This window comes from Bos indicus, chromosome 13 (assembly GCF_029378745.1).
Source record: "Bos indicus isolate NIAB-ARS_2022 breed Sahiwal x Tharparkar chromosome 13, NIAB-ARS_B.indTharparkar_mat_pri_1.0, whole genome shotgun sequence".
NCBI lineage: Eukaryota > Metazoa > Chordata > Mammalia > Artiodactyla > Bovidae > Bos > Bos indicus.
This window is the reverse complement of record NC_091772.1, coordinates 39,564,103-39,587,289: the sequence shown is the minus strand read 5'-3', so window position 1 is coordinate 39,587,289 and position 23,187 is coordinate 39,564,103. Positions and strand designations below refer to the sequence as shown.

Genomic DNA, 23,187 nt, shown 5'->3' with positions numbered 1-23,187 from the left:
TAACCCTCCTTAAATTCCCACTGTCAACCGTTGTTGAGATTTTGCAAATATAGAACGTGTAGTTCTTGTGTATGTGTTGTTCCCATACAGACTATAGAGCTGGGGAGTGGGCAAGGGGGAGAGACCCTATGGATCCTTAAACCCTTGCTGTGGCTGCCACATAGCAGACCCTCCAGAAACACTTGTTAGATGAACAAATACATGAGATACAGGGTTTTAAAAAGGGATGTCTCTTCACAAAATGAAGTACACAGTAAATATCACACGTTCAATATCTATGGGCTTCTCTGGTGGCTCAGACGGTAAGGAATCTGCCTGCAATGCAGGAGACCTGGGTTTGAGCCCTGGGTGGGGAAGATCCCCAGGAGAAGGGAAATGTTACCCACTTCAGTATTCTTGCCTGAAGACTTGTATGGATAGAGGAGCCCAGGAGCCTGGTGGGCTACAGTCCACAGGATCACAGAGACTGGGACATGATTGAGCAATTAATACTTTGGCTTTTTAAAAAATTTTGCTTCTGGTGAGTGGCCACCAGAACAGATTTTTTTTTTTGCCTTAGCCTTTTCAGGGCACAAGGGCTGCCCCCAGATACTCTAGTCCTTGAGTCCTGGCACGAAGCACACATAGCAGGTGGACCACCCACCTGGGAGACCCAGGGACAGAGGTCACCAGAGGAAACAGAGACCTGGAACACGTCCTCAGCAGGGCTAGAATCTAGGTGGTGATGTGACCTTAAACTCAGGAAATGCTTTGAACTCTTTCCAAGGGGTATAAAGCTCAGTGGCAGAGATGGCATGACTTTTCAGCAGGGACTCTTACGTGGCCCTGGTATTTTTACCAGGACTCTGCCTCCTTGTCCTGCAACGCAGCTGCCCATCAGGCAGGCCTTGGTTGCATGTGGCAATTCTTCTGAGGCAATCTAGGTTTCAGAGAGGAACATGACTCTTAACTCCAGGCTTCTCTGTGAATTCTGCAGGCTCCCCTGGCAATGGCACCCCCTTCAGAACAGATTCTTTAGAGTAAGGGGAAAATGTGCCCAAGGAAGGACATTTCTTATTTGCTGGGTCAAGTATCACAGTTTCTTAGGTTCTAAGAATCCTGGGACTTGCACTTCTGAATCCCAAACTCTCACTCAAATACCATGGCCTTGTTGCTCATCTACCTGAAGACTGGAGCCCTGAAATCTTAAGAGAATTCCCCTTTCCCATCAAGGAGGAAAACTGTGTGTGTGTGTATGTGTGTGTGTGTGAAAGTCAAATGCACACAGATTCCCTAGGGCAACAGGACCCAGAAGTGATACTGGGGCAGTGGTGTGTCCTGAGCCCCTACCATCCACTGCCCAGCACGGGGCTGGGTTGAGAGGCATGAGGGGAAGCAAACATCTGGCTGGCCGGAGTGGGGATGCTCCGCGGGGTGAGGGGTGTGGCCGAGAACACCAGGGCCAGAACTGAGGCAGAGAGGAACTGAGACAGATGTTCCCTGGAAGCCTGTGCAGTCAGATTGCTCAAAGCACAGAAGTGCCATCTACGCCGTGCATTCTAGAATAAAACTCAAGCAGGGGAGGTGCCTGCGCCGGACTTCCCTGTCCATCAGGCATGGCCATTCCCCAGCAAGATGCCATAGAAAGGCAGGACCTATGACAGACACCTGCTGGACATTTGGGGGAGCACAAACTCATCAACAGGAGGTGCTGGGGAGAATTGTGGGAGCTCCCCAGGCAAACCTAGCACCTGCCTCTGAGAGCTGGTTCAATGCTTGACTTAGAAAAAGACTCTCAAAAGGTGTGACTCAGGGCCTCCTGAAGTTCTGCCATGGAGGTGAGGGTTACATTCTGATGCAACAATGTTTCAGGGGCCACTGGCTCTGCTCCACACGTGCATGACAAGAGACTGGGCAAGGGCACCCACTTACTTAGTCCCAGCTGGGCAAGTTCTTCAAGCTGAGCCTCGGTCTTGGCTGTTGAAATGGCATAAGGCAACTTCAAGGTAAATGGCAGGACGTCCCTGATTTTTCAAAAGAGAGAATACACATGATTACACATCTCATTTCTGTCTCTTGCTTTCATTTCCATCCTAGAAAGGTTTCAGCTGAAAGTATTTTATTTTCTTCTAAGTCTAGTTGATTTACAGTGTTTCCGATATACAGCAAAGTGATTCAGTTTACCTTGCCAACAAAGGTCCATCTAGTCAAGGCTATGGTTTTTCCAGTGGTCATGTATGGATGTGAGAGTTGGACTGTGAAGAAAGCTGAGCATTGAATAATTGATGCTTTTGAACTGTGGTGTTGGAGAAGAGAGTCCCTTGGACTGCAAGGAGATCCAACCAGTTCATTCTAAAGGATATCAGCCCTGGGTGTTCTTTGGAAGGAATGATGCTAAAGCTGAAACTCCAGTACATTGGTCACCTCATGTGAAGAGTTGACTCATTGGAAAAGACTCTGATGCTGGGAGGGATTGGGGGCAGGAGGAGAAGGGGACGACAGAGGATGAGATGGCTGGATGGCATCACTGACTCGATGGACGTGAGTCTGAGTGAACTCCGGGAGTTGGTGATGGACAGGGAGGCCTGGCGTGCTGCAATTCATGGGGTCGCAAAGAGTCGGACACGACTGAGTGACTGGACTGAACTGAACTGATAGTCTTTTTCCAGATTCTTTTCCATTATAGGTTATTACAAGATATTGAATACAGTGCCCTGTGCTGTGCAGTAGATCCCTGTTATTTAACTACAGCTTGAACTATTTCAACATCGCATCATATCCAACCTGACTTGTCTTGACTGGTGACTGGACTGGGGGGTCATGACTTCTGCCCATGCAGGACAGACTGAGTTCCTGGTTACAGATCAGCAGTGAAGACTGAGTTGCATTCTCAGGCAGCTAAACTGTATCTAGAGTTAATATTGGACTCACTGACTATGATGGTTGATCCATCATGCAAATAATACATTAGGTATCAATTTGCTACCTGCTCTGGATTTTGGGGCTTCTCTCATAGCTCAGTGGTAAAGAATCTGCCTGCAATGCAGGAGACCCAGGTTCGACCTCTTCCAACAACACAAGAGAAGACTCTAGACATGGACATCACCAGATGGTCAACACTAAAATCAGATTGATTATATTCTTTGCTGCCAAAGATAGAGAAGCTCTATACAGTCAGCAAAAACAAGACCAGGAGCTGACTGTGGCTCAGATCATGAGCTCCGTATTGCCAAATTCAGACTTAAATTGAAGAAAGTAGGGAAAACCACTAGACCACTCAGGTATGACCTAAATAAAATCCCTTATAATTATACAGTGGAAGTGAGAAATAGATTTAAGGGCCTAGATCTGATAGACAGAGTGCCTGATGAACTATGGAATGAGGTTCGTGACATTGTACAGGAGACAGGGATCAAGACCATCCCCATGGAAAAGAAATGCAAAAAAGCAAAATGGCTATCTGGGGAGGCCTTACAAATAGCTGTGAAAAGAAGAGAAGTGAAAAGCAAAGGAGAAAAGGAAAGATATAAGCATCTGAATGCAGAGTTCCAAAGAATAGCAAGAAGAGATAAGAAAGCCTTCTTCAGCGATCAATGCAAAGAAATAGAGGAAAACAACAGAATGGGAAAGACTAGAGATCTCTTCAAGAAAATTCGAGATACCAAGGGAACATTTCATGCAAAGATGGGCTCGATAAATGCTATGGACCTAACAGAAGCAGAAATGGTATGGACCTAACAGAAGCAGAAGATATTAAGAAGAGATGGCAAGAATACACAGAAGAACTGTACAAAAAATATCTTCATGACCCAGATAATCATGATGCTGTGATCACTCACTTAGAGCCAGGCATCCTGGAATGTGAAGTCAAGTGGGCCTTAGAAAGCATCACTACGAACAAAGCTAGTGGAGGGGATGGAATTCCAGTTGAGCTATTTCAAATCCTGAAAGATGATGCTGTGAAAGTGCTGCACTCAATCTGCCAGCAAATTTGGAAAACTCAGCAGTGGCCACAGGACTGGAAAAGGTCAGTTTTCATTCCAATCCCAAAGAAAGGCAATGCCAAAGAATGCTCAAACTACTGCACAATTGCACTCATCTCACACGCTAGTAAAGTAATGCTCAAAATTCTCCAAGCCAGGCTTCAGCAATACGTGAACTGTGAACTTCCAGATGTTCAAACTAGTTTTAGAAGAGGCAGAGGAACCAGAGACCAAACTGCCAACATTCGCTAGATCATCGAAAAACAGAGTTCCAGAAAAACATTTATTTCTGCTTTATTGACTATGCCAAAGCCTTTGACTGTGTGGATCACAATAAACTGTGGAAAATTCTGAAAGAGATGGGAATACCAGACCACCTGGCCTGCCTCTTGAGAAACCTGTATGCAGGTCAGGAAGCAACAGTTAGAACTGGACATGGAAAAACAGACTGGTTCCAAATAGGAAAAGGAGTATGTCAAGGCTGTATATTGTCACCCTGCTTATTTAACTTATATGCAGAGTACATCATGAGAAACACTGGAGTGGAAGAAGCACAAGCTGGAATCAAGATTGCCGGGAGAAATATCAATAACCTCAGATATGCAGATGATACCACTCTTATGGCAAAAAGTGAAGAGGAACTAAAAAGCCTCTTGATGAAAGTGAAAGAGGAGAGTGAAAAAGTTAGCTTAAAGCTCAACATTCAGAAAACAAAGATCATGGCATCTGGTCCCATCACTTCATGGCAAATAGATGGGGAAACAGTGGCAGACTTTATTTTTGGGGGCTCCAAAATCACTGCAGATGGTGACTGCAGCCATGAAATTAAAAGACGCTTACTCCTTGGAAGAAAAGTTATGACCAACCTAGATAGCATATTGAAAAGCAGAGACATTACTTTGCCAACAAAGGTCCGTCTAGTCAAGGCTATGGTTTTTCCAGTGATCATGTATGGATGTGAGAGTTGGACTGTGAAGAAAGCTGAGCACCGAAGAATTGATGCTTTTGAACTGTGGTGCTGGAGAAGACTCTTGCAAGTCCCTTGGACTGCAAGGAGATTCAACCAGTCCATCCTAAAGGAGACCAGTCCTGGGTGTTCATTTGAAGGACTGATGCTGAGGCTGAAACTCCAATACTTTGGCCACCTCATGCGAAGAGTTGACTCATTGGAAAAAAACCTGATGCTGGGAGGGACTGGGGGCAGGAGGAGAAGGGGACGACAGAGAATGAAATGGCTGGATGGTGTCACCAACTCGAAGGACATGGGTTTGTGTGAACTCTGGGAGTTGGTGATGGACAGGGAGGGCTGGCGTGCTTCGATTCATGGGGTTGCAAAGAGTCGGACACGACTGAGCGACTGAACTGAACTGAACTGGATGTTGGGCCCCGACTCCCTGGGTGGGAATGTGTGGTCCTAAACTGAGATGTGTTATCCACTCCCTTTTCCACGGTAGGTTCTCAGTGAATGTCTGTTGATTTTACTTGTGAGGGGTTCCAGCTGGAGCCCACACACTGTCCTTTGTGTGCTGGTGGCAGACCTTCCTCTTGAGTCTTCAGGTAGTGTTTGTCTAACTGTGATGTGTGCCTGAATCCCTGAGGGTCTTGTGAGGCTGCGCTTTGATTCAACAGGTCTAGGGGAGGCTGAGGTTTGGCATTTCTGCCAAGCTCCCTGCCCCTGGATCACACTTTGAGCAGAAAAGTGAAACTAAAGGACCTCATGAGACAACCCTGCCCCTAAACAGTCTGATGCCATGTATGGACCGGGAAACACATGCACTGCAGCACTGCAGACCAGCAGGCCCAAGAGGAAGGAGCTGGGCTTGCAAAAGGATCCTGCCATGGCCAGAGCATAGCGTCACCACCGAGACCTCCTGCTTTATGATCTCCTGCTTTCTCCAAAAGGGCAAAGGCAGACTTGAGAAACATTTGCTCATCTTCATACACAAGGATCTGGACTTCCCTGGTGGCTCAGATGGTAAAGATTCCGCCTGCAATGCTAGGAGACCTGGGTTCGATCCCTGGGTTGGGAAGATCCCCTGAAGAAGGAAATGGCAACCCACTCGAGTATTCTTGCCTGGAGAATCCCATGGACAGAGGAGCCTGGTGGGCTACAGTCCATGGGGTCACAGAATCGGACGCGACTGAGAGACTAACACTTAGACACAAGGATTAGGGTCACGCTCTCAGCACTGGTGAAATCTAAACAGGATTCAGCACACAGCCTGGCCTGATACAGATGGGAGAGAGTGTGCTTCAAATAAATAGATGAACGAACGTGCAATGACAATAATGACTTCTTAGGAAAGGACTTTTTTTTTTTTTCCCATTGATGGTATTGATCTCACAAAGAAAGCATTCATTCATTCATCCAGCAAAGTCTATGGTCATCCACAATGTGCCAGACGCTCTTCTAGGTGCTTCAAACAAAACAAAGTCCACACCTGCGTGAAGCGTCACTCCAGTGGATGCCAGCAGACAGAGAACAAGAACGCAATTCATAGAATCTATGAGAAGCGAATGTGCTCCATGGATAAAAATAAAGCACAAAAGCGGAAAAATAAAGGGGGTTCACGTGTGAGAGTTGGCCTCACATTCCAGGCAGAGGGAACAGCAGGTGCAAAGGCCCTGGGGTGGGAGAGTGTCTGGCGTGTATGAAGAACAGCCAGGAGACACCTCCCCACCCATGCCTGTGGTGAAGTGTGTGAGGGCAACGCCTGGAGTGTTTGTCTGCACAAGATGCTCTGGATATTTCCACTGAAGAAAGTAACTACACCAAACAACTTGTCGTTTACAGTAAGACTGGGCAACACTCTGGGCTATAGCAGGTTAAATCTGGACGAGCAGAGAATCTTGGGGCCCTTGAGGCTGTTGACAATGAACAACAAATTAGTAAGATCGATGAAAACAGCAAAACAAGAATAGAGTGTAACAGGGTCAGGAAGGGCTCACATAAAAATATTAGGAACTGGCAGTCAAGAGGCTCCTCTTTCCAGGGTGTCAAGCCAGGGTCACATCCTGCTTCCAGGAGACCCTTCTTCCCCTAGATGCTGTGATCACCTCCCTCTATTTGTCCCCGTGCATCTGTTCTGGATGAAGCAAGTGGAGTGTCAGGGGACACAGCATTTGTGTAAGAGCTGCTGCCTGACCCAGGAGAGGTCATGGACCTGATGATAATCTTAAATGAAGGCTAACGAGAACCAGAACTTTGTAATGCCAAAGCATCATGCAAATATGTTTCCATGGCTTGCCCACTTCATGAAAACCTACTTTCTTTAGACGATCTGGGAGGAAAACCACGTATTGTCTGACTCAGGAGGGTTCTTTACCACTGAGTCACCTGGGAAGCCCCAAACAAAAACCAACCTACGTTTATTTTAAGATTTTACTTTGCCCAGCACAGTACCTAGAGCCTAAAACATCGCGTGCTTGGTTTTGGTTTTCCTTGATGACAGAGATGGCAGGAAACCACACCTGTCATTCACTCACGGGTGGTTTTAGGCTTTGATCTACTAGAAAATTAGATGTTGTTTGTGAGTCCTCTCCTGCCGTGTTGGGCAAGGGCACAATCCAGCCCCTCCTCACGTACACCCACAAAAGAGGGTGCCTCCTTCTCACCTACACCCTGGCTCTAAAACTCTCATGATAGACAAAATAAATCCATCTTTGTTAAAAATGTTTCACTCAAGAGTGTTCGTACCTGCGTACTCATTTTATTTTTTAATTTTGTTTTTACTCCATGTGTACATTTTCTTAAGAGGAGGAGACTGGCTATTAATCACAAAATGTCAACAGAGGGGTCTGCCTGTGAGCACCTATCTTGGCATCATGTGGGTAGGTCACCAAGGCTTCTATGGACTCTGTCCCCTCTAGTCATCCAGTGGCCCCGGACAGCGGTCCCCAGTCTACCATGACCACCGATGGCAGAGATGATATCTTTCTCAGGCTGCCAAACCCTGTATTCTGGGTGGGACGATCTTTTTTTCTTTTTTTAAACTTATTTAGTTTTAATTGAAGAATAATTGCTTTACAATATTGTGTTATTTCCGCTATACATCAACATGAATCAGCCATAGGGACACGTATGTCCCCTCCCTCTTGGACCTCCTTCCCACCTCCTACCCCATCCCACCCCTCTAGGTTGTCACAGAGCCTAGGTGGGACTATTTTTCGTAACAACAGCAGGCCCATCAAGACATGAACTATGGCGTGTGAATGCTGGCCAACCTCGCCTCTGGCCCACATGCCAGGTTGATCGTCGCTATCAGGGGCTTGTGCCACAGCAAGTGTGCATGTCTGGGGATGTGGGGGTTCTGCACTGCCCTCCTCAATTGAGTGGATTCCCTCACACCCGGGCAGGTGGTGTGGAGTTCCGGTCAATCCCATTTAGGGGCGTAAAAGCCCTGTCTCTTCCCCCTCTGAAAGTGCCTCCCTCATCAGGCTGCTGATCGTGGCTTCAGCTGGCCTGGTCTGGGGACCTCCGGGAGTGGACAGCTTGGTGCCTCCTCTACCATCCCCCACCAAGGGTCTAGGCCAACAGGTGCAACAAACACCTGACTCAGTTTTTGAGAAACAGCCCATATATTAAATTAACATAAAATAACCCCATTCCAAACAGACTTCTCAGCCACGGGTGGGATGGGGATGAGAAGTATCTTTTGCAAAATACCCCAGGAACACATGCCCATCTCTGCTCTGTCAGCTGCAACAGATGTGCAGAAAAACCCAGGGAACCGTGCCCCGCCCCCCTCCCCACCACCCCCGAGCCAGGCTACCTGAGAGGAGGCAATGTCAGCCTCTGCAGACAATGCGTTTCGATCCTGATTCACAGAAAGAATCCTTGATTTGAGAAACCGGGGTGGCTCACAAGAAAAGAAAGAAAGAAAGGCTTTCCCAATTTGCGCCCTCCTGACACTTGTTAACATCGGGGTTTGGGGCTTAGCTTCATGTAGACTGAAACAGTTCCTTTAGTTACAAAAAAGACAGGGGTACCCAGCAGGCCTGAAGGAGAGGGACACAAGATTTAGGGGCTGAAGGCACCCACAATTCTAGATGAACTGCATCCACTGGGGAGTTTTCAGAGACATTAGGACCTTGATTTATTTTGAAGTAGAAAAGGATATATTGCTTTGCCAGGCAAAGGGGGACAGGGAAGGCCTCTGCCTTGAAAACCTATATGTTCCAATCCCAGAGGAGTTTTTTTTTTTTTTTTTTTTGATTGGAGTATAGCCAGTTAACAATCCTGTGATAGTTTCAGGTGAACAGCGAAGGGACTCAGCAACACACATACATGTATCCATTCTCACCCAAACTCCCCTCCCATCCAGCCTGCCACAAAACATTGTGCAGAGTTGCCTGTGCTATACAGAAGGTCCTTGTTGGTTATCCAGTTTATTCTTTTTTAAAAAAATTATTTATTTGGCTGTACTGGGTCTTTATTGCAGCATGTGGGATCTTGTTCCCCAGCCAGGGATTGAACCCAGGCCCCCTGCATTGGGAGCACAGAGTCTTAGCCACTGGACCACCAGAGAAGTTTCCTATTCAGTTTAAATATAACACTGTGTACATGCCCAACCTAAACTCACTAACTATCCCTTCCACTCCCCCCTCCCCCCGGCAACCATAGGTTCCTTCTCTAAGTCTGTGAGTCTGTGAGTCTCTTTCTATTTTGTAAGTTCATTTGTATCATTTCTGTTTAGCTTCTACATATAAGGGTTGTCATACCATGTTTCTCCTTCTGTGTCTGACTTCATTCAGTGTGACACTCTTAGTTCGATCCATGAGTAATATTAGGATCTTTAAACATTACAGGTTTGCATCACAGGTCCCTTTCTACGTGAGTGTGTGATTTTACATTTACAGGGGCCAGGGCAGTCATTTTGATCTTAAGCCTGGCACAGGGGGGCCTGGGGACCCTTTTACCTCAGGGGCCAATCCTTCCAGGGACATCCAATAGCTGACAAGCCCTCCAGAGCCCCCTGCCCGGGGTTAATCAAGAAACCTGGGGGCTGTTGACAGCACAGTCACCAAGCAGCGGCTTGACATCAGGAGACAAAGGGAGCCTTACCTGCTGATGCAGTAGAAAGCAATGAGCCGGAATAAATCCGCAAAGCTGATTCCTGAGCCTTCCAGGGAAAAGGCTGGAAAAGAGAGAGTTCGGAAACCAGCTGAGTGTCCCCGAGTGCATCCTGGGAAAGGAAAGGCCCTCGATATTGCTGGCTGGGAGGGCAGGAGCATCTCTGGGCTCCCCGACCAACTCCCGCGCCTGATGGGAACCAGATGTACGGAGGATGCATGGTGGTGGGAGATAGGCCAGGGGAGGGTGGGCGGCCTACAGTAAGTCCAGCCCCTGACTCATCAGAGCACGTGCTCCAGTGCTTGGTAAACAGAGCAGCCCAGACTCAAATTACACAACTATCTTTTTTTTTTAAGTTCAGGATACAAAACTGGGCGGAGTCAAGGAGTCAGACAGGCTGGAGCCAGAGGCCAGCAGAAGGCAGGGCTTGGGGGGACACCAAGGCCCCCCCAGCCCTTGACCCTCCCAGGCCAGACCTCCTGGATCACAAATGTGCCATTTGTGGTTAAGACAAAAGGCAGAAGGAGGGTGAAGCCTGGAGGATAACACAGGTTCCCATACATCAGCTTGAGCTCGACTTCGCAGGAAAGATGCTAAAATTGATTTACTTCGAGAGCCCCCGCCCCACCCCACTGCTGCCACTAAGTGTGCAACCTTCCAAGAAAGAAGTATTCTGGCAAGACGGTGTGCCATTTTGTAAATCTTCCAAATGATAGAACAGAGAGAGTGGCTTGACTTCAAAAATTCATGTATTTGCCAATCACTCCTTATGCTGTCTTGGCTGAAATACCACCCCGGCAGCCCTTCTTCCAGAAATTCTCCAAAGAGCTTCAGTTCTGTGACAATTCCCTAACTTCAGATGAGTTTCTCTCCCTTCCACATCCTCATTCATTTTGCTTATTACTTGCTTATGTTGTATTATTTCACTTACTTACTATTTCTTTAGTACCCCTACAGATATACCCTGACTGACAAACACAGAAAGAGAAACACGCCCACATGTACCACAATTTTGTGAGTGGAGTAAAAGGGAACGAACTTGGGTAGCTTAACATCTCTGGCCTTGGTTTTCTCATCTGTAAAATGGACAATAATTATACTTCCCTTGTCTCCCAGAAGGAGAGTAGTGGGTAGTGGAAATTTTAAAAAAATGGAGTAACTTCTGTGAAAGCAGTTCTATGCAGATATGAGTTGGTACTTATTATGCAAAACACTGCTCAGATGTTACGATGAAAGAGCTATGGGGTTTTGGGTTTTTGGTTTTGCTTTTTATGTTTATTTATTGGGCTGTGCTGGGTCTTAGCTGTGGGTGCACAGGAGCTTTAGCTGAGGCATGTGACCTTTCAGTTGCAGCATGTGGGTTCTAGTTCCCTGACCAGGGATCACACCTGGGCCCCCTGCATTGGGAGCATGGAGTCTAAGCCACTAGACCGCCAGCAAAGTCCAAAAATATCTATGTTTTTAAGGCCAGCCCTTCCTCGCAAAGAAGGCAGACCCTGCCTGGGAAGGGGTCATCATGGGAGGCCTGGGGTAACCAGTTATAGGCAGGTTCATGTTTTGCTCAGACTAGGCAGACTAGTTCTTTCAGCTACTTTAAAACCAGAGAAGTGATAAAGATCTTTGCAAAATAGGGAGGAAAATCATGCAGCCAGGGAGGGATCTCAGACAAACAACGAGAGAAGTTTAAAATACAAAACACTAACTGTACTTATTGTAGGAAGGGAAGGTGGGTGGGATTTGCAAGGTGACTTATCACGGTAAACTGTGGAAATTGTTGTTCATTTGTTAAGTTGTCCGACTCTTTGTGACCCCATGGACTGCAGCACACCAGGCTTCCCTGTCCTTCACTATCTCCTGGAATTTGCTCAAATTTATGTCCATTGAGTTGCTTATGCCATCCAACCATCTTGTCCTTTCACCCTCAATCTTTCCCAGCATCAGGGTCTTTTCCAATGAGTTGGTTCTTTGCATCAGGTGGCCAGAGTATTGGAGCTTCAGCTTCAGCATCAGTCCTCCCAGTGAATATTCAAGGTTGATTTCCTTTAAGATTGATTGGTTGGATCTCCTTTCAAGTCCAAGGGACTCTCAAGAGACTTCTCTAGCACCACAGTTCAAAAGCATCAATTCTTTGGCACTCAGCTTTCTTTACGGTCCAACTCTCACATCCATACATGACTACTGGAAAAATCATAACTTTGACTAGACGGACCTTTGTCAGCAAAGTGATGTCTCTGCTTTTTAATACACTGTCTAGGTTTGAAATGGCTTTCCTTCCAAGAAGCAAGAGTTTTTAAATTTCATGGCTGCAATCACCATCTGCAGTGATTTTGGAGTCCAAGAAAATAAAATCTGTCACTGTTTCCACTTTTCCCCCATCTATTTGCCATGAAGTGATGGGACTGGTTGCCATGATCTTAGTTTTTTGAATGTTGAGTTTTATGCCAGCTTTTTCAACTGTGGATGTTAGAAGGGATTTAAAAACCTCTTAGATTTATCACCTCTTGTCTAGCTGACTTTAAAAAGCCAACTCAGCATCGCCCTTTCTCACTTAATATTTAATTCATTGTCTTTCAGAGGGCGGGTTTGAAATCTACCTTTTGACTCCCTCCTAATGTAAATAAACCCGCAGATCATTAGCCAAGCTTAGTAACTGCTCAGATGACTCTGCACGTGGGAGCTTTTCCCTGACGTCAGCGACCTTGAAGAGGTCTGGGGGTAAACATCACAGGACCCCGTCTACAGCTGACCTGAGGCCAGTCGTAGATCACACAGAGGCTGGCAAGTTCCGCTGGGGCCAGAAACATCTCCTCCAGATCCAGTTAATAGATATTTGGCTCAGCAAGACTCTGAACTCCAGGCTGAGTGGAAGCCTGTACCTGCCCTCAAATCAGTCTGGGGATCTTTGGCTCCTTCCAAGACTGAGGCTGCTCAGCTTATAAATAGAATCTGGCCTACATCAGTATACAAACTGGCCTTCACACCTGGGCTTGCTCACCTGTGGCTGAGAGAGGCCTCCCCCTTGGGGCTGTAGGTCCACCTTCTGATTGTCGCTGGGAGGCTCACAGGGCATCAGGATTGTATGTTCCCCTTTTCCTTGAACACTTGACCTCCCAAAGACTTCACGTTTCCAGGGACCACAAATCAGCAGAAAGAAACCAACACTCCTGATTCTCTCCTTCCAAAACTTCAGCCAATCCATTTCTCCAAAGAGCTCTGGATTCAGCCTATGACCAGTTGCCCCTTTAGAACACTGTAGAAGGATGGCCTAGAGGGGACAATCCCCTCTAGGGCTATTCAAGGGCTGTGCAGACACGCACTTTGGAATGAGATCCCCAAAAAAAGACTGTTGTGCAGCCTGTCCTTCAGCTTAGCCATCAGCAAACCTGGGGACCACACCCAGTGTAACTGGGAAACTAGCCTCTGTGAGGCCCTGTCATTTGCCAGGCAACAGACTGTGAACCTTGCACACAGGCTGTTTAACCGAACTGTCAACAGCTCTCTGAGGTCACCACCATCCCATTATACAGATAAGAAAACTGAGGCTCCTGTGCTAGGTTATCTACAGAGGATAAGTGACAGCTCTGGGACTCAGACCCACGTCTGTCCATCTTCAAGTTGCAGGCCCTCTCCCCCTCCACTTACTTAAAGACCTCACTTCACCAGGACCTCACCACCTGACGACCACTTACTGTATGTGCTTTCCTTTATGGCAAATTCCTTGAGTGGGACTCCAAATTCACAGGGCAGGCGAAGGCAGAGGACCTTCTTCTGCATTTTGGTGGATTTACGAACCAGGAAGATCTAGAGGAGGGAAAAGAAATACAAGCTTAGGAGACATCTAGAAGGCTGGGACCTGGGTGTGTCCCTGGGAAGCTATACACGTAGCTTCCATGCATGGAACCCCTCTTGTAGCCAAACTTCAGGGCTTCAGGTGCACACTGCTGCCATGGAAACTGATGAGCCAGCAGGCCACGGATGCCCACCTTTGGTAACCAGTCTGAGGAGGATCCCACTTTCTCTTTGATGGGAACTTCTCCACAAGACTGAGAACCTCCCCAATCTGTGAAACATTTTCAGTTTGGTGACTATTTTACAGCTCATGATACATACTCTCCAGCCTATGTCTGATAAGGCGTCCTGGCTGATGAACCCTAAATTCTAGACACAGGTAACACGGCTCAGCCATTGGTGGAGAATTGGAAGTTCATTGGCTAGTCTGGCTCATGGGTGTATTTAAGATAGAAATCTGAATTTGTTGCCAACAGTGGAAGAGCACAAGGTCTTTCACTTTACACATGAAAATCTGAATGGCCAGTGTCTCTTGGAAAACGGGATAATAAGGCAAGACCTGGCTTGGCCACATCTACTGGAGCTGAAAATGGGAAGTGCTCTGAGGTTCGCTCCAGCCAAGATGCAGGCTGGTGGTCCCTTTACTCCTGATTCACTTTGCTTTACAACAACTCCCTCCAATTCTAAATGGTGTCTTTAGATGTAAGTTTAAACCAGCCCAAGCCCAGTGCTGATCTCAGGAGACCATCCAAGCATATGTTACTACGGAGCTGGGTAAGCCACATACAGCTGTGCACTGCACAAACCTGGGGGCATCATCTACCCAGGGTGTCATCTACCTGATGGGCGTCATGACAAACGAAGTGGTACTCCCTGGAGTTTGTGGTGTGGTGGCCTGGCTGCAGGCCGGTTTCCTTCTGTGACTCACGACCCTTCTCCAAGGAGACCATCCTGTCCTTTTTCTTCATTCCCCTTTGCTCTGTGTTTGGATATCTGCTCCTAAGGTTCTGTAGTCTTTCACTTTTCCCACCTAATTGTCATCTCTTTCTTGATGTCCGGTCAATAGCTCCTAAGATACTTTTATGAGGGGAGAAGGGGCAATGGGAACTGGGTGTCTGTGGAAGACAGGAAGGTCATCTTCAGGGCTCTCTTTTTCCGCAGTGACCATAGAGAGGTGGCCACAGAATGTGCCAGTTGTGGGAGTCAATAGTTCTGGGTCATCCTGAGGCAGAAGCAGGTGTTCCCACAATGCTTTTGTGATGAGGAAAAGCCTCAAAGTACTGCTAGGAGGCAGCTGCTGGTTGGTGGAAAGAAGTATCTCTCCCTTTGGGAGGTGGGGGTCTCCTTGAGTCTTGACGCTCAGGGAGGGTACAATCTCTGAGCCTTATCTCCTGAACATCCAAAACCTTAGGTCAGCAGTTGGCAGCGCATGGCCTACAGACCAAACCTATCCTGCCACTTGCTTTCATAAATAAAGTTTTATTGACATACAGCCTGCTGCTTGGTCTACATACTTAAACAGCTGCGGCTGCCCTATGATGGCAGAGTTGAGTGGCTGTGACAGAGGCTCTATGGCCACAAAGCCCCAGATACTGTCATTCTGACTCTTCACAGAAAGAGTTTGCCGATCCTTGTCTTAGGGCTATAGATGAATTAGGGATGGTGGCACCCTAAGGACCAGATGCCACTAAGGTTGGTCTTTCAAACCTTTCTCTTTCATACACCCGCTCCTCCTTCTGTTCAGGATCCTTGCTTCTCCTGGTGAACTGTGGCCTCTCTTCTCCTTACCCTGCCCTCAGCCCCATCCCATCAGGCAGATCCTGCAGAGGGATCCAGTAGGTGGAGAACCTCCTGCCTGACTTGCTCCCCACCAGTTTCCAGCAGGAATGGACATGCCTGACTCCAGGTGCTGGGGTGAGTTGCTAGGAGGTTGCCTAGCAACACAGCAACCTCCCTCTTTAGAATTTTTTTTGCAGAAATACAAAAGCAGACAACTCAACTTGCAAAAAGTGGGGGCCTCACAGAACGGATCCTGATCATACAGACCTAAACCAGAGGAAACAACCTGGTGTGACGGCCAAGGAATTCTCCACAAGGATGATTCAATACTGTGCCTGTCCTCCCAAACGTGTTCCAGCAGAGGACTTAGTCCTGTCTGCTTCCCTCGGATGAGGAACAAAGACTCACTTGTGAGTCAAAAAGTAACAACCGACAAGCTCTGGCTGATAGGAAACTGGAAAGTTTATTTTTGTGTCCAGCTGTTACAACATTCCTCAGCCAGCTACTGAAGGAATTTTCTCCCGGCCTCTCCATCTATTTCTTAGTTTCTATCTCTTGTGGTGTGTTGTTTCCAGTCTTATTTTATCTGTGATTTATTGTATTTACCCTTGTTTTAGAAGTCTACATTGTACACAATCGCTGTCCCCAAGAACTTTCTATAATGGTGGAAATGTTCTATACTTTGCATTGTCCATTCAATATGGTAGCCACCAGACACTGGGGATAGTGAGATCTTAAAATATGGCTAGTGCCACTGAGGAACCAAATGTTTTATTCTATTTTATTAATGTAACTTAAATAGCTACATGAGGCCAGTGGCCACCATGTCAGATAGCACAGAATATATCTACCTATCACTGAATAACATTTTCTAAGAAACTTCTATAGCATCATGGAGTGGGCTTGAGTTAGATGAGACTAGCCTTGGGTGAAAGTGAAAGTTGCTCAATAGTGTCTGATTCTTTGCAACTCCATGGATTATACAGTCCATGGAATTCTCAGGCCAGAATACTGGAGTGGGTAGCCTTTCCCTTCTCCAGGGGATCTTCAACCCAGGGATTGAACCCAGGTTTCCTGCATTGCAGGCAGATTCTTTACCAGCTGAGCCACACGGGAAGCCCTTGTGTAGCCTTGGGTAGGGGGGTGCTGAAGAAACCAAACTGGGCCTTGATTTGTCACTGAGACCACACAAGGGAAAGAGGATGACACTGGCAGCCAGAGTAGACAAGATTACAGATGTGGAATTTTTGAAGGTTGGGTCCTGAATTGGATGGCTGGACCCAGGCCAGGGCTCCCAGGCTCATAATGGAAGGAAAACCACAGACTGAGGACCCCACAACCAGGCTCATCCTCCATGCCACATCTCAAGAAGTCAGGCCCGGGGCCCGTGGCCAGCGGTCCCTCCTCAGTACCCAGTTGCCCTATTATCCCTCAGAGTCTTGAGGTCCCAAGGTCACTGAGCATATGAAGGGCTCTATTTTGGGAGCTGCTCAAAGTTTCCAGAATTTCTCTGCATTGTAACGAGACACACAAACTGGGAACCGTGCTCCCTAGGGGCTGGGAAGAACTCTCTGGAACTCGCCGTCTTTCTCTTTAGGGAAGTGACGGCCCTGCCCACCTCCCCAGTTGCCCACTTAGGGTCTTACCCCCGGAGGCTGCGCTTGCAGGACTCCCGCCGCCTCCTCCTCGCTCAGGCTCAGCTGCAGCCATATGGGGTGGGTATGCAGGAGTCGGTCCAAGATGCTGAGCCTGTTGGAGAGGCTGTCGTAGCCCGAGTCCCGGGGGCAGGTCTTGGCGTCCGTTTCCTCGGAGTAGTGATCGTCCTTGTGCCTTACCATGCTAGGAGAGAGAGTTGGCAGGGGTCAGACGGCTGCAGCGAGGTCTCCCTCATGAAGACAGCACCCTGTGCTCTTCTTGGCTGGACCTACCCTGGCCCGAGGCCCCGTCCTTCATCACCACTTCTTCTGTCTTCCCCTCCAGACTGAAAGCTTTCCAGGGGCAGACACTGGGTTCTATGTCACTCTATATGTCTAACATTGTAGCGAGTCCTCAACACCCCTCAACACACTCAACCTTCCCCTTCTAACCCAGTTTTCACAGGGTTCTAAATATCCTAAATGCTGTTTACTCTGTTTTCTGCAATTAGGGCATGTCTTCACCTTGAGCAAAAAGAAACTCTAAGTGCTAAATTCCATACAATAACCATGAGGCCAAGAGTATGACTAGGCAAGCTCCGAAAACACAGACAAACATTCCTCAGGCACTCATTTCATACCCATATAAACTGGATTTCATTTCCTTTCAGGCACTTTCACTATTAATATTATTTCTAACAGAATCCCACAGTGGAATGGTATTACACTATTCATAAAACCATATTAATATTATTCATAGTTGCCCTAAAGTGAAAACAGTCCAAATCTCCATCAACTAAAGAAAGGATAAATAAAATGTGGTATATCCAGAAAATGGAATTTTATTCAGCCGTAATGGTCATTGATTCTTTTTATTACTGAGCCATTGATCAATGCTACAAAATGGAAGACTTTGAAGACTCCATGGAATGGAATGAAACCTTGAGAATCCCACACAAAGTGAAAGAAACCAGGCACAATAGCGTACTGATCCCATTTATGCAAAATATCTGGGTTAGATAAAAACACAGAGACAGAAAGATTAGTGATTGCCAAGGACTGGGAAGGGGTTGGGGTAGGTCATGACCACTAAAGGGTTTGGAGGTTCTTTCCAGGTAACAAAAATGTTTTGGAATGAGATGAGCTGATGGCTGTACAACTTTGTGAAGTACTAAAAAAACCCACTGAACTTTATGGTATGTGAATGAAATCTCAGTACAAAAATATCACCTTGACGTATATCATCTCCTCTGCCTCCCAACCCTAACCCTATTTCTGAGTACTTAATCCCGATTTTACAAGTGAGGAAACTGAAGTTCAACAAGCTCCAGAGTAATAAACAGCCGTGAAATGGCAAAGCCGGAAATCCCAGAAGTTTGGTGTTTCTCCAGCTTTGCAGCTAACAGGTGAGATCACAAACACCATATGGCTGTAACCTGGTGCTGTCTACTGTTGGCCAAATCTTCAGAAATACTCTCTTATCTGCTCCTCACAGTAGCCCTGAAAGGAGGTGCCAGGATCTTAGCTTTCAAAAAGAGGGCCTGGAGGCTCAGGCCGAGAAACAGCGCTCTGCTGAGAGAGGGTGGAGGTCCCCGTCTAAGGCTGCCTAAGCTCTGGGGTATCTTCCCTCTGCCACATTCAGAGTTCTCCATGCTGGTCATCCCTGTGGTCCCCCGTGGTCATCCCCACTGGCCCCAACAGCCAGTGGGACCACCAGGCCTGACCACCCATGTCTGCACGGCGGAGTTCAGGTGGGATACACACCATCTTCAAACGTGTGCACTCCAAGAGACCCATACATGTGGTCTGAAGGAAGCCTTCAACAGTGAGGAAGAAAGGTGACAGGGCCTGAATGTAAGGGGAGAGGGGAGAAGGGGTATGCCACCCCACCGTGGGCCACTCTGCTCTAAGAGATCGCGTGGGGCATGCAGACCTAGGAACCACACACCCCCCGCCACCCCATGACAGCACATGGGCCACTAGAGACCACACCCCACCTTCTCCCCTGCCATCTTTAGACCTGCTCCAGATCTAAAGACTCTCCAGATCTAAAGAATCTAGGGCTTCCATTCAATATTTACATTTCATCTGTTCTCAAGTAAGGAGTGTTTTCCTTTACTGCTGCTACAAGTTTCCATATGGGGCCATCTGTGCCCAGAAAGGGTAGTTCCTCATTCTGGAAATGCCATTCCAGGGCCTCCAGGTGTTTTGAAGAGAATCTCTGCAGTGCTCAGGACAAACTCTTCACAATGAAGCTGGCATAAACATTCCTTTCCCATGAGGTAAAGAAGGCAACTTTACAGCACTGGTTTCCACCCTCGGCTGCACATGAAAATTGCCTGGGGAGGATAAATTTTTGTGATGGCTAGACAGCACCCCCAGAACAAATAAATCAGACACTCTGGGGGCAGAATGCAGACATCAGAATGGTTCAGCTTCCCCAGGCAGCCCCAGCCTGCACCCAAGTTTATAACCATTGCTTTGCATCAGCGCTTGAGCCTGGGGGAGCAATCCCCTGGGGATGTGACCACATGCGCTTCCTGGTTTCAGCCCCAAAGGTTTTGATTCTGCAGGTCTGGGGTGGGCCCAGGACTCTGCATTTCTACCAAGCTCTGGGGGAATTCTGATGCTGCCAGCCCCAGAGCTCGAGGAGCACAGGCTTGAGGCCTAAGAGTAAAATATGCACTTGAACCCAGACCCAATTAGGTGGTTGGCGTTTGTGTTTTGTTTGGGGCTGAGAGGACACAGGTAACATGCCATTGAAAGAGCTCTTAGGGGATTTCCCTGGTGGCCCAGTGGCAGACTCCATGCTCTCAATTCAGAGGTCCTGGGTTCGATACCTGGTCAGGGAACTAGTTCCCACATGCTGCAGTTAAGACCCGGCAGAGCCAAATAAATAATAATTATAGGAAACCAAATAAAGACACATGTCAGCCCTGCCATCTCAAGTTGGTGATATTTTGGAAGTGTGAAAGTGAAAGTGTTAGTTGCTCAGTTGTGTCCGATTCCTTGCGACCCCATGGACTGTAGACCACCAGGCTTCTCCGTCCATGGAATTCTCCAGGCAAGAATACTGGAGTGGATTGCCATGCCCTCCTCCAGGGGTTCTTCCCAACCCAGGGATCAAACCCAGGTCTCCTGCATTGCAGGCAGATTCTTTCTTTACCATCTGAGCCACCAGGAAAGCTAAGAGATGTTTTATCAAAACCAAATTCTCCTTCCCCCAACATGGCAGTCTGGACACTTGTGTACTGAGAGTGAATAGGTTGATACCTCTTCCTTAGAAGGGCCCAGCCTGTGCGGTTAAGCAGCCTTGGTTGTTAAGCAGCTACAAAGCCTTTGTTCTGACAACTGACCTCACCTACAAAAGCCAGGGCCCAGACAGGAAGGCGGTAAATATGATTCATGGGACCTCATAAAGGAGCAACCATAAATTAGACCTTGTCTTTGCAAATGACTAAGCTCACGCCTTTATGCAGCCAGCTGTCTGAGGTTTATAGCCTATGATTACAGGACAGATTGGCTTTTATGGGGACAAGGCTCAGGAAAGAACTAATGAGGGAAACACTGAAGCTGTAGTGGATGCTGTTGGCACTCTGCCTGCCAAGATCCCCTCGATCAACTAGGCACCCGTGCCCCTGTTACTATGAGTGCTGGCTGCCAAAAGCCCACAGCTGCTTCCTTCCCTGGGCAACCCAGGAAGCTAGCCACCCCCACCCACCGGGAGCAGATGCATGGCTCAGGACTTGGTGACACAAGTGGAGAAGAGGCTTTCTGGCTTCAAGGTGGGACAGGTCCAAGGTGGGTACCAGTCAAACTTCAGGGCTCCCTGCAGGGTCAGGCAGAGGCCATACCCCAGCTGATCCCCCATCTCTGTCTGGTTTCCTCCCATCACATCCTATTAGCCCTGTCTCAGGCTCTGCGTCTAGGGAATCCAATCCGAGAAAGAACCCGATGAGATTCGATGCCATGATTTCTAAGACAGATGTGAGGAAGGACAAAGGAGGAGAGGCTTATAAAAGACAAACCACTGAGCAGGAGACACAGGACATGGTCACAGTGGGGAGGCTGGCACCTGCGATCCGGCCAGCTCCCTTTTTAAGCTTTGTCTGAAGGTGGCAATTAATATCTCCGCCACCGTGCAGAACTGATGAGCGGCAGACTCACGTATGGATGCTGACATCAGTAGGTGAAAGATTTAGGGAACAGAACATTTACAGCCTTAAAATACCACCCCAAGTGTTCCTTATTCTGAAGAAGGAAATGTGCCCTGACAAGGGAGAAGCCACTTTGACCGAGTGACCGGGACTGACATCTCCACCACCTCACCTGCTGCCTCGGATGCGATGCTCTGAAAAGGTTATAGCATCACCGGGTCTTCCTGCCCCCAAACGCCTATAACCTGAATCCCTATGGGAGGAAACAGAAAGACCCACATTCAGGGACTTCTGCAAAGCCACTGGCCTGAACTCTTCAAAAATGTCAGTGTGGTAAAAAATTAAAAACAAAAAAGGGCTTCCCTAGTGGCTCCATGGTAAAGAATCCACCTGTCAGGGCAGGGGACCTGGCAGGGCTGGGAAGATCCCACCTGCCGCAGGGCAACTACCCATGCGTCACAACTACTGAAGCCCATGTGCACTAGAGCCCACACTCTTAATGAGAGAAACCACCACAATAAGAAGACCGCACACTGAAATTACAGAGCAGGCCTTGCTCACCACAACTGGAAGAGGTCCTTGCACAGCAACGAAGACTCAGTGCAGCCATAAATAAATAAATAAATCTCAAACACACACACACACACACACACACACAAACTGTGAGTTATTGTAGAGAAAAGGAGACTAAACAGATGTGATAATCTCACTGAGCGCACAGAACCAATCACATACGGCCTCAGAATAAAATGCAGCTAGAAGGAACAATATCTGAATGAGGAATACATATGCGATACTACTGTGTTGATATTTAATCTCCTGACTGTGATAATGTTATTACGATTCTGCAGGAAAATGTTCTTGGTCTTAAGAGAAGCATACTCAAAAATTCAGGGGCCAAGTGTGAAAATGTTAGAAATTAAGTACCAAGTAGTTAACTCCTCCTCACCTCTCACCTCCTCAAAAAAAGGGAAGAATACAGAGGGAAGGAAAAGGAGGTGAAATCCCGACAACTGGTGAGCAGTTATAAATAGTACTCTTCTTGCAACTTTTTTGGAGCTTGAAATTTCTCAAGTATTAGGTTGGGAAATGAGACGGGAAAATACATGGCACCTCACTGTTGTTTTTGTTTTGACTGTGCTACGTGGCATGTGGAATCTTAGTTCCCGTACCCACTGCGTTGGAAGGGCAAAGTCTTAATTAACCACTGGACCACCAAGGAAGTCCCTTACTGGGTTTTATGAGCAGAGGATCCATTTATTTATTCAACTATTAACTAGTATTTCCAAATATCTAGGCTACTTTCAGGGAGGGGGGAGATGAAGCTCAATTATGGATTCAGTGAGCCCCATACCTGCACGTGAAAATCCTGGGCAAATCAAAAAATGCCCTACAGCCCTAAGATGGCTTTAGAGGCAGAGAATAAACACTGAAAAACTCGGACCCTGTCTGCTCTCGTTCCAACTGGGCTCCAGGGCCCGGCAGCAGATGGCCGATGACCACACCTAGCCTGGGGGGCAGGGCTCTCCAACATTCTGGTCACATTCAATGCCAGGCTGTTCAGAGTGTGGGACAAGAGTGGCCTTTCCACTTGGCTGTATTCCTGTCATTCCTGGGACCAGGCGTTGGTAGCCTAGGCAGGTGCAAGAAGAAGCAACGGCAGGCAGTGCATTCTAATTCAGGACCAAGGCCTGCTTCTTCTATCACACATCACAGAATCAGACTCATCTCAGAGGAACCATGAACTTGCAGCAGTGTTCCCAAAGGATGCTTTCTGATCCTCATCCAGAACC

At 47.6% G+C, this 23,187-nt stretch overlaps 1 protein-coding gene across 20 annotated transcripts in view; it reads right to left on the bottom strand.

Moving 5' to 3' along the window:
* The window catches only part of RIN2 (Ras and Rab interactor 2), a 208,264-nt gene that overhangs the window by 26,176 nt on the left and 158,901 nt on the right, over positions 1-23,187 (bottom strand). For 12 of the 20 annotated variants that reach the window (XM_070802118.1, XM_070802117.1, XM_070802114.1 and 9 more), the window contains 5 exons: positions 21,567-21,647; positions 17,250-17,442; positions 13,725-13,836; positions 10,027-10,147; positions 1,912-2,003 (listed from right to left, as the gene is read on the bottom strand). In XM_070802118.1, coding sequence (XP_070658219.1) covers positions 1,912-2,003; positions 10,027-10,147; positions 13,725-13,836; positions 17,250-17,442; positions 21,567-21,647 — 599 coding nt within the window. The remainder of the gene's footprint in view (positions 1-1,911; positions 2,004-10,026; positions 10,148-13,724; positions 13,837-17,249; positions 17,443-21,566; positions 21,648-23,187) is intronic. The other 8 variants (XM_070802126.1, XM_070802128.1, XM_070802122.1 and 5 more) reach the window with 3 other exon arrangements.